General features: G+C 49.5%; 1 protein-coding gene across 2 annotated transcripts in view; it reads left to right on the top strand.

Annotated features, from left to right (window-relative positions):
* Positions 1-15144, top strand: part of GALNT12 (polypeptide N-acetylgalactosaminyltransferase 12) — a 40067-nt gene that overhangs the window by 8910 nt on the left and 16013 nt on the right. Inside the window, exons 2-4 of one of the 2 annotated variants that reach the window (XM_039234858.1) lie at positions 4912-5081; positions 10005-10194; positions 14523-14708. In XM_039234858.1, coding sequence (XP_039090789.1) covers positions 4912-5081; positions 10005-10194; positions 14523-14708 — 546 coding nt within the window. The remainder of the gene's footprint in view (positions 1-4911; positions 5082-10004; positions 10195-14522; positions 14709-15144) is intronic. The other variant, XM_039234859.1, reaches the window with a different exon arrangement.

The raw sequence follows: 15144 nt of genomic DNA, 5'->3' as shown, positions 1-15144 counted from the left end.
TGCACTACATTTCACGTTTTCTTGTTGGACCTTTGGAATTGTTTACAGCTTTTTGCTATTATAAATAATGTTACAGAGAATAATGGTAACTACAAGCTTCCCTCCGGGTATCCCTGATTATTTTCTTAGGTGAGAAATTCTTAGATGTATTATGACAGGACATTAAAGAGAAGAGGAACATTTGAAGCTCTGAGTATTATTGCCAAACAGGTATCCAGTGCTCTTGTGATTTAAAGGGACACAAATAGCATACCTGGACATTCTAGAACAATGGCCTTGGGCTTTGGGGTTTCACAGAGCAGCGGAAACACATAAACAAAACACCGAGGAGGGACTGACATCTGGTCCCAGCATTATGCAGTCAAGCAGAGGTTTTTCTACCCCCTCCCCCCCCACTTATTCTCATCGTGGGAAGAAAGACATTTTAACACCAAACAGCAAGGATGTGATTTTATACTAAGGGACCATTGTTTACATTAAATAAACTTTATTTTTGAAAACTTAACTTTTCCATCCTACTTTCCATTCATTTCTCCTCAAACCTATGTACATTTGGAACTACATTTTAGCTTTTTTTTTTTTTTTTTTGATAAGTCTTTATTTTTAGGCTGGACGGAAACACATTTTTTTTTCATGGAGTATAAGCAGTTAATTCTTTCTGAAGCTTCCAGTGGGCTGTGGCTCAGCCCAGCATAGCTTCTCCATGTGCCTTGTCTATTAGTCAGGGGCTTTTAAAATGCAGATCACCTATTAATATTTTATATACATATATATGTTGTCCGTTTGTTATAACATATATTGCAGGAGGGCAGCTCTTTTGGCGGAAGGGGGAGAGGCCTTTGTCAGGGCCACTAAGCTTGGGATACATATTTTTAGAATCAGAATCAGCTTAGCACTTGGATATACCCTTTGCAACACTGACGTTTTTTCTTCTTTTTTTTAAGTTTATTTATTTTTGAAAAAGAGAGACAGTTGGGGTAAGGGCAGAGAGAGAGAGGGAGCGGGAGAATCTCAAGCAGGCTTCACGCTGTCAGCACAGAGCCTAACATGGGGCTTGATCCCATCTGTGAGGTCATGACCTGAGCTGAAATCAAGAGTTAGATGCTTAACCAGCTGAGCCACTTAGGGGCCCTCTTTCTCCTCTTAATTTATTATGCTTTTAATTTTGAAAAATTCAAAGCTAGAGATTATTTGTAAGAATAGCAGAAGAGACTCTTATGCATCCTTCACCTAGATCCATTCATTATTTTGCCCCATTTACTTAATTTTTCTCTATGTGTGTGCTATATACTATTATACGCATTTGAGAGTAAGTTTTAGCAATAATAACCCTTTATCCTTTGTTCCTTTGGCATGCATTTTCTAAGGACAGGGACAATCTCTTGTGATACGATGTAGTTCTCAAATTAAGAAAGTTTATACAATCCTGGATTTTTTCCAATTGTGCCAACTTTCGGAGCAGCTTTATTTTTACTGGATCTGGTATCTAATTGAGAATCAAGGGTGACATTTAGTTGTTGTGTCTCTTTAGCCCTGTCTCTGTCTCTTAGGACACTGTCATTTTTTTAAAAGTACAGGCCTATTGGTTTATAAAACATCTCTCCGCGTGGGCTTGGCTGAAAGTTTCCTTGTGATTTATTGCAGCATAGGCAGTACCATAAACTTAGTGACTTGAAACAACAATAAACATTTGTGATTTCACATAATCTGTGTGGGTCAGGAATTCGGGAGTGGCTTGGCTGGGTGGTTCTGGCTCTGGATCTCCCATGAAGTCGCAGTCAAAATGCTGCCTGGGGATTTCATCATCTCAAGGCCTGATTGGGGCTGGAGGATCTACTTTCCAGAGGGCTTATCCCATGCTGGAAGGCTGGGACTGGCTGCTGGCTGGAGGCCTCAGTCCCTCGCCACAGAGGCTCTCCATGGGATGCTTGAGTCTACCCGCTTCACTGCATGGGGCTCGCTTTCCCCAGGATGGATGGTCCGTGGGTGGGAACGAAGAGGAAACCTCAGTGTCTTAAGGCCTGGTGGTGGAAGACACGGACTGTCACCCTTCTGCTGCATTCTTTCCCCGCATGGTGGTTTTCAAATATGTCCACAAGTTCTGTGCAATCCTCCCCTACAAAGGACGGAGACTACGTCCCCTCCCCTGGGATATGGGTTGGACTCCCCTCTGTGGAGTACAGTAGTAACCACTTCTGCGAAGTGGAAGCCTTTGGTGTCCAAGGACTTGGGTCCTGCCGCTTGGGCTGCTGGGGATGCCCTATTGTCGCGTTAGGACACCAGAGCTGTTAGGCTTCCAGCCTCGGCTGACTTCAACTCAAGTGTCTAGAACAGGGCCTGCAAACGCAGCAGGAATGAGGATGTAGAGGTGGTTGAGAAGAGCCAGCCTCTAACAGAGTCTCCCAGATAAGCCTGTTCGTGTGGGAGAGTCCTCCCAGCGACAGCAGAGCTCTCTGCAGAGACTGCCCTGGAGTTTAGGAAGAGGGCCTGGAGCAAGACCCTGGGAGAGGGGAGAGGTAGGAAGAAGGGCGAGGCAGGGCGATACGGGGTAGGGATCTTTGTTAGACCACGTGGCCCACCCGAGCGTCACAGCCCCACGACAAAGTCTCTGGACACCAGGGCCTCAGCCACGTTCACACTCACAGGCATTCTGTGAACTGCCCAAGTTTTTCCTCTTCTCTGAGCCTGGGCTTCCAAATGGGAACAATAAATGCCAACACTGAAAGTGGTTTTGAGAGTTAAATGAAGTAGGACATTTCATTAATTTAAGGTCTTTTTTTTTTTTTTCATATTGGAGCACTTCTGAGATTTGAATACATCTTAAAGTCAGTGTACAGTTACAATAGGCAACACTTGGCCTTCTTAGAGATTCTTAAAAGAAAGGTGTGTTTTCCAAACATTGGTGCCTTTAATTTTTATGAAATATTGCAGACTGGAGATATGATAGCAGTAAGGAATTGATAACTTTTTAAGAAGTTTCAGCTGTATTGTGTTTTATTATGAAAAAAAGGAGTCCTTATATCTTAGATATATTGAAATATTTATGGATGCTGTGATATTCTGAGTTTTGCTTTAAACTAGTCTGGGACGGGGCGCCTTGGTGGCTTGGTCGGTAATGTGTCTGACTCTTGATCTCGGCTCAGGTCATGACCTCACAGGGATCGCTGAGTGTGGAGCCTGCCTGAGATTCTTTCTCTAAAACACACACACACACACACACACACAAACACACACACACACACACACACACACACACACTCACACAAACTATTCTGGTGAGGGCATAGATGAATCAAGATAGACCATGCATTGAGAATTGTTGATGTTGGGTGAAAGGTCTGAGGAGTTCCTTATAATGTTTGAAAATTCTCATACTGAAACAAAAGGAGAAAAACCAAAAGAAATAAAGTGGATACATAAAGGGCTTTTTTTCTATGCTTTTTTGTGAGATGGGTTCCCTCAATATTTGGGTCTTTCCCTCAATGTCACCTCCTCTAAGAGGCCCTCCCTGATTTCCTGTTCTATGGTTGCCCCCTTTCCCTCTTCCCATTCCCTAACACAGTTGCTCAGTTTCACATCATGCTTTTTATAGCACCATTACTTCCTGAAATACTGATATGTTTGCTTACTTGATCATTGTCCCCTTGAATGTAAGCAGGGTGGCTTTTTGTTTTTTGTTTTTTTAAATCCACATAGTAGGTGGTCAGGAGTTATTTGATGACTGACTGGTAAGGGTCCGCTGATGCATTGCCTGGTACCCTGCAGTCAGCAGATCTAGCATCACTCGTATCCTGCTTGGGTCTGCATCTCTTTGACATGCCTGCAGCCAGCTGTGAAGCCTTCCTTCCCTTTCTGCCCAAGCCGCCTGGCTGGTCTTCAGCACATACGCTCTTCTTGCACCACTAGCCCCGCATTCCAGCCCCGGTCCTGTGGGTGCCCCTCAGAGTTCTGTTCCTCCCTCTCTCTTGCCATTCCCTACTGAAGACCTCCAGGCACGGTCCAGTCCCAGGGATGACATGGGGAGTTTGTCATGAGCCACTCTAAGAGAATTCTGTCAACTAGGGAAACTTCCTTATAAAATAACTGGAAACCCTACTAAAGAAAGGGGAAGCTTATAGGTTCGGACCCCTGACAGTCAAGGCATATGCCCCACCCTCACCGGGAGTCCAGAGCCAAGCAAGGGGCGGTGTGGGTACTGGAATGGGGTGGTCAGTGTCCGCTACAGGGCCCTCCAGGATGGTTCGCCCGGCCTGGCAGTGGCTCTGGTTTCCACACACCACCTTTGTATGCGTCGCTGCTGCCGGGGTGACGTGCTGGAGAGGGCACTGAGACTCCAGTGAGCAGCCGGAGCGCTGTGACTGACACCTGCTGAAACAGGCAGGGTGCCGAGGAGCATCCAGGAGCGAGCAGCTGCCCACACAGGCTGTCCCAGGGAGAGCGTGGGGCCCAGCTGTTCTCGAAAGAGGACGGAGAGCTTGCCAGGTAGAGAAATGAGGAAGGGGCGTTCTGGGCAGAGGGCATGGCCTGAGCACAGGCCTGGCAGTGGGATCGCAAGGGAGCAGACCACAAGAGAGGCACTAAGGAGGGAGAGGTGGCCACCTTCCTCCCTTCTAGGTCTGCTTAGCTGGTATGTTGCTCAAATCTGAAAATTGCTTTAAAGCCTGAAAACAGTTGCCCACCATTCAAGCTTATGGGTTGTAGTTTTAGAACTTTTCTTAGAATCTGCTGGCACTCCTAGTGGAACCCTGGGGTCTCTGAAAGATCCCAGCAGATTGTTTTACACTCCCCAGGAGGAGGCCTTGAGACTGGGACCTGTGTCCCCTTCACACCTCCGTCCCTAGGACCAGCCTGGGCCTGGTACACACAGTCAGCAGCAGGTTCTCGATTCCTGAAGCCGTGTTGTGTTTGCAGGTGCAAAGAGAAGAAGTATGATTATGACAGCTTGCCCACAACATCTGTTGTCATAGCATTTTATAATGAGGCCTGGTCAACTCTCCTCCGGACAGTGTACAGTGTCCTCGAGACGTCCCCGGACATGCTGCTGGAGGAAGTCATCCTTGTAGATGACTACAGTGACAGAGGTAAGCCCTCCGCATGGGCTCTTAGGAGGGTGTCTGGATTCCCGGGGCAGTGCCTGGGGGGCAAAAGTGCGACTTAGGGGGGGTGGAATGGGTCCAGGGAGGACGGGCTTTCTGTGTCCCCGTGGGCCTGGCCCTGGCCCTCAGGGAGCTTGGAGCTGCTGGGATGCAGGTGTGCGGACAGAGAGCTCTGTCACATGGAGCTACAGGAGACAGAGCACTCAGGAAGAGTGGCTGACCTTAGTCTTGAAGTCGATTGTGGGCAGCAGAGGTGGAGGGAGGGTGTTTGTTTGTTTGTTTGTTTGTTTTAAATATTTTTATTTATTTCTAGGAGAGAGAGAGAGAGAGAGACAGTGTGAGCACGGGAGGGTCAGAGAGAGGGAGACACAGACCCTGAAACAGGCTCCAGGCTCTGAGCTGGCAGTCAGCACAGAGCCCGACGTGGGGCTCGAACCCACAAACCGTGAGATCATGACCTAAGTGAAAGTCGGACGCTTAACCGACTAAGCCACCCAGGCGCCCCTGAGGGAGGGTGTTTTAAGCAGAGGCACAGAATGTGGAAAGCCTCGGGGGCCCAGTGTTGCAGGGATTGCAGGTAGTTCAGGAAGGATGGAAGACCAGCAGGCGGAGGAGAAGTATGAGATGTGGGGAAGGGGGCAGGCGTTACACCTGAGGCTGAGGAGTTGGGACTTTGTCCTGAAGGCAAGGAGAACAAAGGCAAGATTTTTAAAAATTTTATTTATTTATGTATTTATTTATTTTTGAGACAGAGAGAGAGCAAGCTGGGGAGGGGCAGAGAGAGAGGGAGAGAGAAATCCTAAGCAGGCTCCACACTGTCAGCACAGAGCCCGACATGGGGCTTGAGCTCACAAACAGTGAGATCATGACCAGAGCCAAAACCAAGAGTCAGATGTTTAACTGACTGAGCCACCTGGGCGCCCCTAGGGTAGGATTTTAAACGGAAGAGCAGCTTTGCCCTTTGTGGGGTCCCTCTAGGCTGGAGATACCTGTGGGTGGAGAATGGTGTACAGGGGAGCTCCGCAGGGAGACCAGGGGCTGTAGAGGCGGCCCAGGTGAGAGATGGAGACTTAGAGTCCGGTGGTAGTAGAGGGAAGGGGAGGAGAGGAGGGATGTTTGAGAGATGGCATCTGGAAGACCTTCAGGCTTCCGGTGTGGGTGTCTGGGTGAATGGTGGTGCCATCCCAGAGCTAGAAAAGCCACCCAGGGCAGGAGTGACAAGTCTGGGAGAGGAAGTGGGGGAGGTGTTTGGCTTTAGATGTGTTGAATTTGAGATGAGATCAAAATGGGGCAGCCCAGACAGAAGAACTGAATCCAGGGAGAGGCTGATTGGCATCCCTACAGGCCTGGCCGGTGACTTGAGGTCCGGCAATTCTCATGCAGTCCAGAGTTGGCCCTTTATTTATTCAGTGACCATGTTCTGAGCTTCCACCTTTGTGCCAGGCACCGTTCCAGGCACGGGGGATTCTGTGGGAAACAAGACAAGTCCCTGCTCTCGTAAAACTCACATTCTGGCAGGTGGAGATGTGGGTGGAGATGGTCAACGAACACGTGAAGAATAATGCAGCATGACACAACACAATATAAAATAGCATACCTTAATACAGTGATATAGCAGGTGGAATACAGCAGGGTACGAAGTGCTGTGAAATAAAAGTCGGAGCAGGACAGCAAGGGGAGCTTGGGGATGGGCCCTCCTCTGGCCTGGGGGAGGGCAGGAAGCCTCCCTGAGGAAGTGGTTTTAAGCAAATGCTAGGATGTAGAGAAGGAGGCAGCCCCGCGGCCCCAGGTGCAGGAAGAAGCTGGGGCGAGCAGGCATTCTGCAGGGCAGACCGTTGGCCTGTAGGGAGGTGACGCAGGAGATGAGGTTGCAGGGTGGGTGAGGCCAGACCAGGAGGCTCCCATAAGGGGGTTTAGGCTTAAATATGAGCCTGGTGGGAGCCGACTGAGGGCTGCTGGGAAGACAGGGAGGTTGCTCAGTCTTGGGCTCACTGTGCTGCCATGTGGGGCATGGCCAATGGATGGGAGGGGGGTGTAGGGGCTGCTGTGGTCATGCCACATGCCACGTGACTAGCTGAAGTGAGACTGCTAAGCTCCACTGAAGGGAAATGTCAGGGTCATAGCATTGCGGAGAGCCGGGGGCTGAGTTGTTCGTCTCAAGCCAAATTACTATCCTGGGGCCACGCAGGAGGGTAGCAGCTACTACTTCATGGGCATCTGCTGCTTCAGGCTCTGCCTCGACTTCAGAGCCTCGAGCATGTGTCCTAACTGGTGGATGTGTTTGGCTGTTCTCACAGGGACTCTACACCAGTGATGTACACGGGATAAAAACCCATCTCTCTCACATCACAAAGCTTGCGTAATGGTCTAGGGCTGGTGTGGCGGCTTCACAGTGGTAGGGCCCCGGCTCCTTCTGCCCTGTATCTCCACATTCTCTAGGACATTCTGCTGCCCCAGTCGGCGCCCCCCTGGCTGGCTCTTCACCTTCTGTGCGCTGTCATTGGTAGAAGGGTCTCATGGGGCTGCGGAGCCCAACCCGGAAGTTGGCCTCATGTCCCATGGAGCAGAACAGGGTCACTTGGCCACACCTAGCTGCAAGAGAAGCTCGAACTGTGGCTTCCATGGTGGGCAAGTGGCAACAGTTGGCATTCTCCACGACAGCACACAAGCCAGACTGGGGCTTGATGCTGCATGAGGCCCACTAGGCACTGAGCTCTGGGCTCAAGGCACCTGGGTCAGGGGTGAGCTTTACCGTGAACCTGTTGTGGCATCTGAGCCAAATCACTTGTCTTTTCTGAGCCTCAGTTTCTCATCTGTGAATGGGTTTGTCCACCCTTACATCAGAGAGTGGTGAGGAACAAATGAGATCATGCATAGCATGGAATCTCATGTCAGCCAGCACATAGTAGGTACTCATCTCCCCTTCCTTTGGTCCTCTCCTCCCAGGGCTCTTTTAAATCTGTGTCAGCACTGGCCTGAGCTCCAGCACTTTGCAGGTACGCAACCTAGAGCGAGTCCAGTGTCAACCTTGGCTTCAGCCCCTGTAAAGTGGGATACTAGTCCCTAGCTTGTAGGGTCACAGTGAGGATTAAATGACATAAAGGCAGGTAACATGTTAGGTCAGTGCCTGGCATATTGTCATACTTGTACTTTTATGAAATATTAAAAAACTGTACAGTGCCCCAAATATTTCAGAAATGTATTCATTCAGAAGCAAAGAGCAGATTATTTATTTGATCTTCATGGGATTGAATAGCTCCTCAGCAGGAATCAGGGTATGAACCCCTCCCTGCGTAGCTCATTTCTTCTCGTGAGTGTCAATGTGAGGTGCCGTGGGGCCAAGGCTACCCTATCCATCATGGTGACCTGCGCCATGGGCTGGAATCCTGCTCAAGCCCTGATGACAGGAGTTGTGCCCTGTCCCCCAACCCCTGGCCTTTCCACACACCAGTCTTAGCTCCATGCCAGGGCGCCCACCCTCCCCAGGCATGGGAAGGCAGCTCAGACAGACATAGAATGGATGCTGACCAAATCCATAGAGTGCAAGGATGCTACACGTGCATTTTCTTTTTTTCCTTTTCTTTTTTTCCACGCGTGTGTTTCCTGGGCAGAGCCACCACTAATTTGCTTTGCTTGGGAAGTCACCTCCTTTATTCCTGCTATCAGTTTACTTGCAATTATATTTAGGATGAAAAAAAAATCAATGACATTTTTTTAATGTCAAGGATATTTAGGGGAACATTTTTACCAACTGAAGCAACCTAGAACAGTTTACAGACTTTTCTCTTTTGCCAATGATTGAGGACGTTCAAACAAAGCCCACGATGATTAGGGGGAATTCTAGGGAATTAAAAAAAATTTTAATTTTGCCTGATGGTCTCCCTCCACCTCCACCTGACCCATGGGTGGGCGGGGGGGGGGGGGGGGAATCAGGGCCTTCTGTCCTAGAACCTGTGTTGAGTCTGGAATCAGGCTAGCCCGGGCTGTGGGCACGACCTTTCAACTTTTAAAGCCTCATTTCTTCTTATGCAAAATGTCCTCCTGACAAATTTTGCATTTGTTTAGCAAGGCTGAGAGATTGTGCAGGAAAGCTCTGGGAGGCAGTATTAAGTCTATGGATTCAAGCCAGGGCTGCTGGGTTAAAATCCTGACTCCTTAGCTCACTTATTCTGGGATCTTGACACATAGCCTCTCTGGCCTCAGTGTTCTCATCTATCAATGGGGATAGTTGTAGTACCTACCTCATGGGCAAGTTAGAAGACTGTCATGAGTTCATATAAATCACCTGGACGGTGCTTCATACAGTTCGCCCTCTAGTGGTATTTGCCATTATTATTATTACTATTACTGTATCAAATGAAATGTGCTCCAGAGAAAATTTGGGTTAACATAAATATAAATACAGTTTATTAACATAATCCCACATAAATTAAAATGTGATAACGTGTTACATAATTAGTTAATATAAATAGAGCAAGCTTATATTAACCTAGTTTTTCTGAAAAATTGTGGTTGGGCAGTTTTTGTGTGTTTTATTTTTAAATGTTCACCAGTCAAGGTGAACATACATACTTTTGAGGGGGTGACAGCTTTATTGAGACACACCCACATGCCCCCATTTCAAGCGCACAACTCAATGTGCATGTGTTTTGATGGGAGCCCTCGGTGGTTCTGGAATCCCTCTGCCCCAGCACCGCCCCCTGCCCCCTCCCCCCCTCCCCCTCCCCCACCTTCGTCATGCGCATCCAGCATCCAGCCTTGGTTCCGGTGAGGTGAGGCCATCCCAGGTAGGTGCAGCGCAAAGGAGGCTTCTGTCAATTCCGTTGTCACTTGGGGCTAGGGAGGGTCTGGAAGGACACGGCTGGGCATGTGTGACGGTGACCCCGCTTGTCTCGCTTGCCTCCGCAGAGCACCTGAAGGAGCGCCTGGCCAACGAGCTGTCTGGGCTGCCCAAGGTGCGTCTGATCCGCGCCAACAAGAGGGAGGGCCTGGTGCGAGCGCGGCTTCTGGGCGCTTCCGCGGCAAAGGGCGAGGTGCTGACCTTCCTGGACTGCCACTGTGAGTGCCACGAAGGGTGGCTTGAGCCGCTGCTGGAGAGGTGCGTGAGCGTGCGGGGGGCGGGGGGGGAGGGGGGCGGCGGGCGTGCGGTGCAGACGCAGCACCAAATTTCTTACCTTGGCGCCTGGGTTCACACGCCCCTGGCGCGAGCCGTCTGTCACTGGGCATGACAACAGTCTGTGTCCCACAGGGCTGTGGAGGCCTCTAAATGAATTACTACACATTGAGTCCTTAGAACGTGCTGGCATGGATGAGGCCTTGTTAGAGTTTACTTTTATTGCTGCTTATTATATACAGTACTTAGGAAGCATGATCAACCAAGGAAAAACAATCGATCATATAGAATCGCATGCTGAAGAATATACGTTTTGGTGTATTTCCTTCAAGCAAGGCTGTCTTCCCATCCATTATACCCAGTACCTACAATGCTTAGGTCCCATGCCATTTTTTTTAATTTTTTTTTTTATTTCTTTCTGAGAGACAGAGAGAGAGAGAGAGAGCATGAGCAGGGGAAGGTCAGAGAGAGAGGGAGACACAGAATCTGAAGCAGGTTACAGGCTCTGAGCTAGCTGTCAGCACAGAGCCCAACGCAGGGCTCGAACCCACAAACCATGAGATCATGACCTGAGCCAAAGTCTGATGCTTAACCCACTGAGCCACTCAGGCGCCGCCCCCCCATGCCATTTTTAACAGACCCACAAAAACGTTTTTATGTTAATTATTTTAAATCCGAAGGAAAAAAAAATGAACATCATAATAATGGATTTAGCCTGGATTGTGGTTTGTCCTTCTACCGTATAGTCATAAAGCATAGCTTTAAATATATGGTTTTTAAATTTTTTAAATTTTTATGTATTTTTGAGAGAGAGAAAGGCAGATTCCCAAACAGGCTCCATGCTGTCAGTGCAGAGCCTGACGTGGGGCTCGGACCCACGAATAGTGAGATCATGCCCTGAGCCGAAATTGAGAATTGGATGCTTAACCAACTGAGCCACCCAGACACCCCTGTTATTTTTTATGAAGCCATGAAAAGTCGTAACACAGCCCTGTCTTTAAAGGCATGTCTCCTGCTGTCCCACAGCCTCATACCCTAACCTTCCCAATCTGCCTGTCCTCCAAATCTACTGCCCTGAGCCCCCTCTCCTCTCCTCTCCCCTCCTCTCCTCTCCTCTCCTCTCCTCTCCTCTCCTCTCCTCTCCTCTCCTCTCCTCTCTCTTCTCCTCTCCCCTCCCCCCCCTTCCCTCCCCTCCCCTCCGTCTCTCTCTCTCTCTCTTCTGATTCTTCATCACAGCAGGCAGGAGCTGGGCTGGCAAAGTCAAAGCTCTCCAAGTGGGGGAGGAAGGTTCAAGGTAGGGGGGTCTTCGTTTGGTCCCTTCCCATGGAGCAGGTGAAGGGTCAGAGGGTCAGAGACTCTGCAGTTGGCAAACTGCTTTCCCATGGCCTCTAGCACTTTGGTTGCCACAGTCTGTCTGGAAGATCTGGGGACCCACTGGCCTCCCTTGCTGTGTGAGACCAGTCTGTCCCCTGCTCTGCTACTTCTGCTGTCTGACGTCCTGTCCCCTGTGGGTCCCACGGCTGCCTCCTTCTCCTCCTCAGCTCTGATGAGCTTTACCGGCAGCAGGGACCCAGGGTTCCTCAGCCTGTGATAGAGTCTGAAGTTATTTAGAACATGGTGACTGCTCAAGGTTCCCTCCAGAAGCTGGGCCAGCGGGTTTGCCCTTCGCCCCTTCCCCAGCGTGCACACAGATGGCAGCCTCTAGGCCGGTCTGAGGTCCACTGATGCACTAATACCACCGAGCACTCCACTCCAGCCCCTCCTCTGGAGGCCAGCGAGGCAGCCCTCCCCATAGACAAGTCCTTGTTCCATAACCCCAGACAAAAGGGTTCTCCACCTGGCTGCCCAGAGAACCCCATCTGGGGAACTTGCAAAACATACCAACTCCTGGGGCGCCTGGGTGTCCCATTCAATTAAGCATCCAACTTCGGCTCAGGTCAGGGTCTAGTGGCCCGTGAGTTCAAGCCCCGTGTCAGGCTCTGGGCTGACAGCTCAGAGCCTGGAGCCAGCTTCGGATTATGTGTCTCCCTCTCTCTCTCTCTGCCCCTTCCCTGCTCACACTGTCTCTCTCTTAAAAAATAAATAAACATATAAAAAATTAAAAAAAAAAAAACATACCAACTCCAGTCTCATGGCCAGCCATTTGGATCTGAATCTCTGGAGATGATCCCAGGCTTCTGGACGTTTCAGAAGCTCCCCAGAGACCTAGGCGTGCACCAGAGTTGACACACACTGGTCTCTCAGATTGTCCCAAACAGGAGCCCTCCCTGTCCCTCAGACAGTCCAACAGGAGCAATAACCCCTGTTCCTCCAGGGCCTTTTGGAAATAGATCTTCTTTGGTTTTCAAGTCAGGTGGGTGGTGCTCCTGGCGTTTTATGAACCGAGGACTAGGGATGCCAGACGTCCCACAGTGGACAGTTCCGCCGTGGACAACAAAGACCGGTTCTGGCCAAGATGCCAGTAGCATGCCTGCCCCCGCCCCCACCCACGGGGATGCTGTTACTGCGCCTGCACACTTTGTAAGTGTGGTTCAGGGTCCTTTATTCTAATGCGGGCTCCCTCAATTTTCCTTTTCTTTAAAAAATGAGGCCTCCCAACCAGCTTAATTGCAAGTCACAAGTTCTGGTCCCTGCCAGGGGCTAAGAAGCCTCTTTGAACCTGCCCAGCAGGTCTGCCACTGGCCCTCTCAAACCTTTTAAGAGTGCCCTCAGTTTATTTAAAGAACTGGGGGGCACCTGGGTGGCCCAGTCGGTTAAGTGTATGACTTTGGCCTCAGGTCGTGATCTCACGGTTTGTGAGTTCAGGCCGCGTTGGGTTCTCCCCTCTCAGTGCAGAGCCCACTTTGGATCCACTGTCTCCCTCTTTCTCGGTCTTTCACTCCCTGCCCGCATCAAAATTAAATTAACATTTAAAAATTAAAAAAACAAAACAAAACAGAATGGGAGGTTGGTAGGTACCCACTCTGCATCTTGCTCAACTTAGTGAATTCATAGGTTTTATTCATACAGTCTATCCTGAACTGTGCAATTTCACTTAATATTGTAATTCTTCCCTACACGTGATATTCACATTGCCCCATCTGACTCTCTGGGATTATTCTAAGGACACTTACAACTCAAGTCTGGTCGATCGCTGTGTCTTCACATCATTGCTCTGTGTGACTGATGCTTTCTTAGGTATCAAATTCCAGATAGAAGCCCCCAGAGCGTAACCCAGGGAAATCACACACAGGCCAGCCCCAGTTCATCTTCTCTGGGGCACTGTCAAGTGCAAAACCTGGCACACAGTATGGCAGCATGGTGGAGGATGTTGCAGATAGAGTAGCCAAAGGAGACCCATGGGCTGATGTCTGCAGCCCTTTTCTCTACGCTTCATAGTATTAAAGATCACACGGAGGGATGAGCAGTAGACCCCACGTTCTCTGCCTGCCTCCTTATAAACATTCCCTCAGGGAGTCCTCATATTAACCCTGTGAGTAGATATTATCATTCCAGTGTCACTCACAGGTGACAGGTTCTGAGAGGTTGGGTGATTTGGCTAATGTCACACAGCAAATGAGGGGGCAGGCTTTGCATTTTTATTCTAACTCCAAAGCTGATCCTTTGGTCTGGGCGCATCTCTGTTTTTTAGGGGGATAATTTGTTCTTGACGTTAAGACATTTCCTTGTGATTAAACGAGGAAACCTCTTCGCGGTCTTTAGAAGTTGAAAAATCTACTTTCTTTTTATTTATTTTTTATTTTTTTATTTTTTATTTATTTCAGAGAGAGAGAGACACACAGCGTGAGCAGGGGAGGGTCAGAGAGAGAGGGAGTCACAAACTCTGAAACAGGCTCCAGGCTCTGAGCTGGCAGTCAGCACAGAGCCCGACGCGGGGCTGGAACCCATGAACCGCGAGATCATGACCTAAGCGAAAGTTGGACGCTTAACCGACTAAGCCACCCAGGCGCCCCGAAAAATCTACTTTCTGTCTTAAAAGTGGCCTGTGGTTTTCACATGTCTTGACTTTCATGGAAGGACTCAGATTTGTCCAGAATGTCTATAGGTGGAATCCGAATATCGAAGCTGGGGGACTTCTCCTATTCAGTCCAGAATCCTTCCTTCCTGGGTCTCCCCCGCCACCTGGGCATTCCCTGTGAGGATCACCCTCAGGTCCCGATGTGGCTGCAGACCCCTGCAGCGTCAGACGCAGGCCTTTCTCACACAGCTCTCCTCCCACCTAGTGGAAGGATGAGAGTTCATCTCCAGATTCCCTAATCCCCCTGCCACCTGGCCTCCCAGAGAGGCACATGGGGCACCCCCGGTGTTTTCAGGATCCACGAAGAGGAGTCCGCAGTGGTGTGCCCTGTGATCGATGTGATTGACTGGAACACCTTTGAGTACCTGGGCAACGCCGGGGAGCCTCAGATCGGCGGCTTCGACTGGAGGCTGGTGTTCATGTGGCACATGGTTCCCGAGAGGGAGAGGATGCGGATGCGGTCGCCCATTGATGTCATCAGGTTAGGGGCCCACTTCTAGGCCACTCGCTCTCTGCACCTCCTTGCTTCTGTTTACCGTGTCAGTGAGGGTACCTGGAGAGGGCTCGTTCCCCCACTTTCTCCAGAGCATTTCTTCATTTTATTTTATTTTTTAGATCTTTATTTTTGACAGAAAGAAAGACCAAGTGCGAGCAGGGATGGGGCAGAGAGGGAGACCCAGAATCCAAAGCAGGGTCCAGGCTGTCAGCACAGAGCCCAACATGGGGCCTGAACTCATGAACTGTGAGATCATGACCTGAGCTGAAGTCGGACGCTTAACCGACTGAGCCATCCAGGTGCCCGAGCATTTTTAAATTTTTATTAAAAAATCCTTGCTATGCACAATAATTTTATATTGGTATATTTTACTTATTTACTTATTTTATTTACTGTGGTAAAATATGTATAACAAAAAATT

The sequence above is a fragment of the Hyaena hyaena genome, unplaced genomic scaffold, assembly GCF_003009895.1.
Source record: "Hyaena hyaena isolate Hyena2069 unplaced genomic scaffold, ASM300989v1 scaffold_93, whole genome shotgun sequence".
NCBI lineage: Eukaryota > Metazoa > Chordata > Mammalia > Carnivora > Hyaenidae > Hyaena > Hyaena hyaena.
This window is presented reverse-complemented; position numbering and strand designations above follow the sequence as displayed.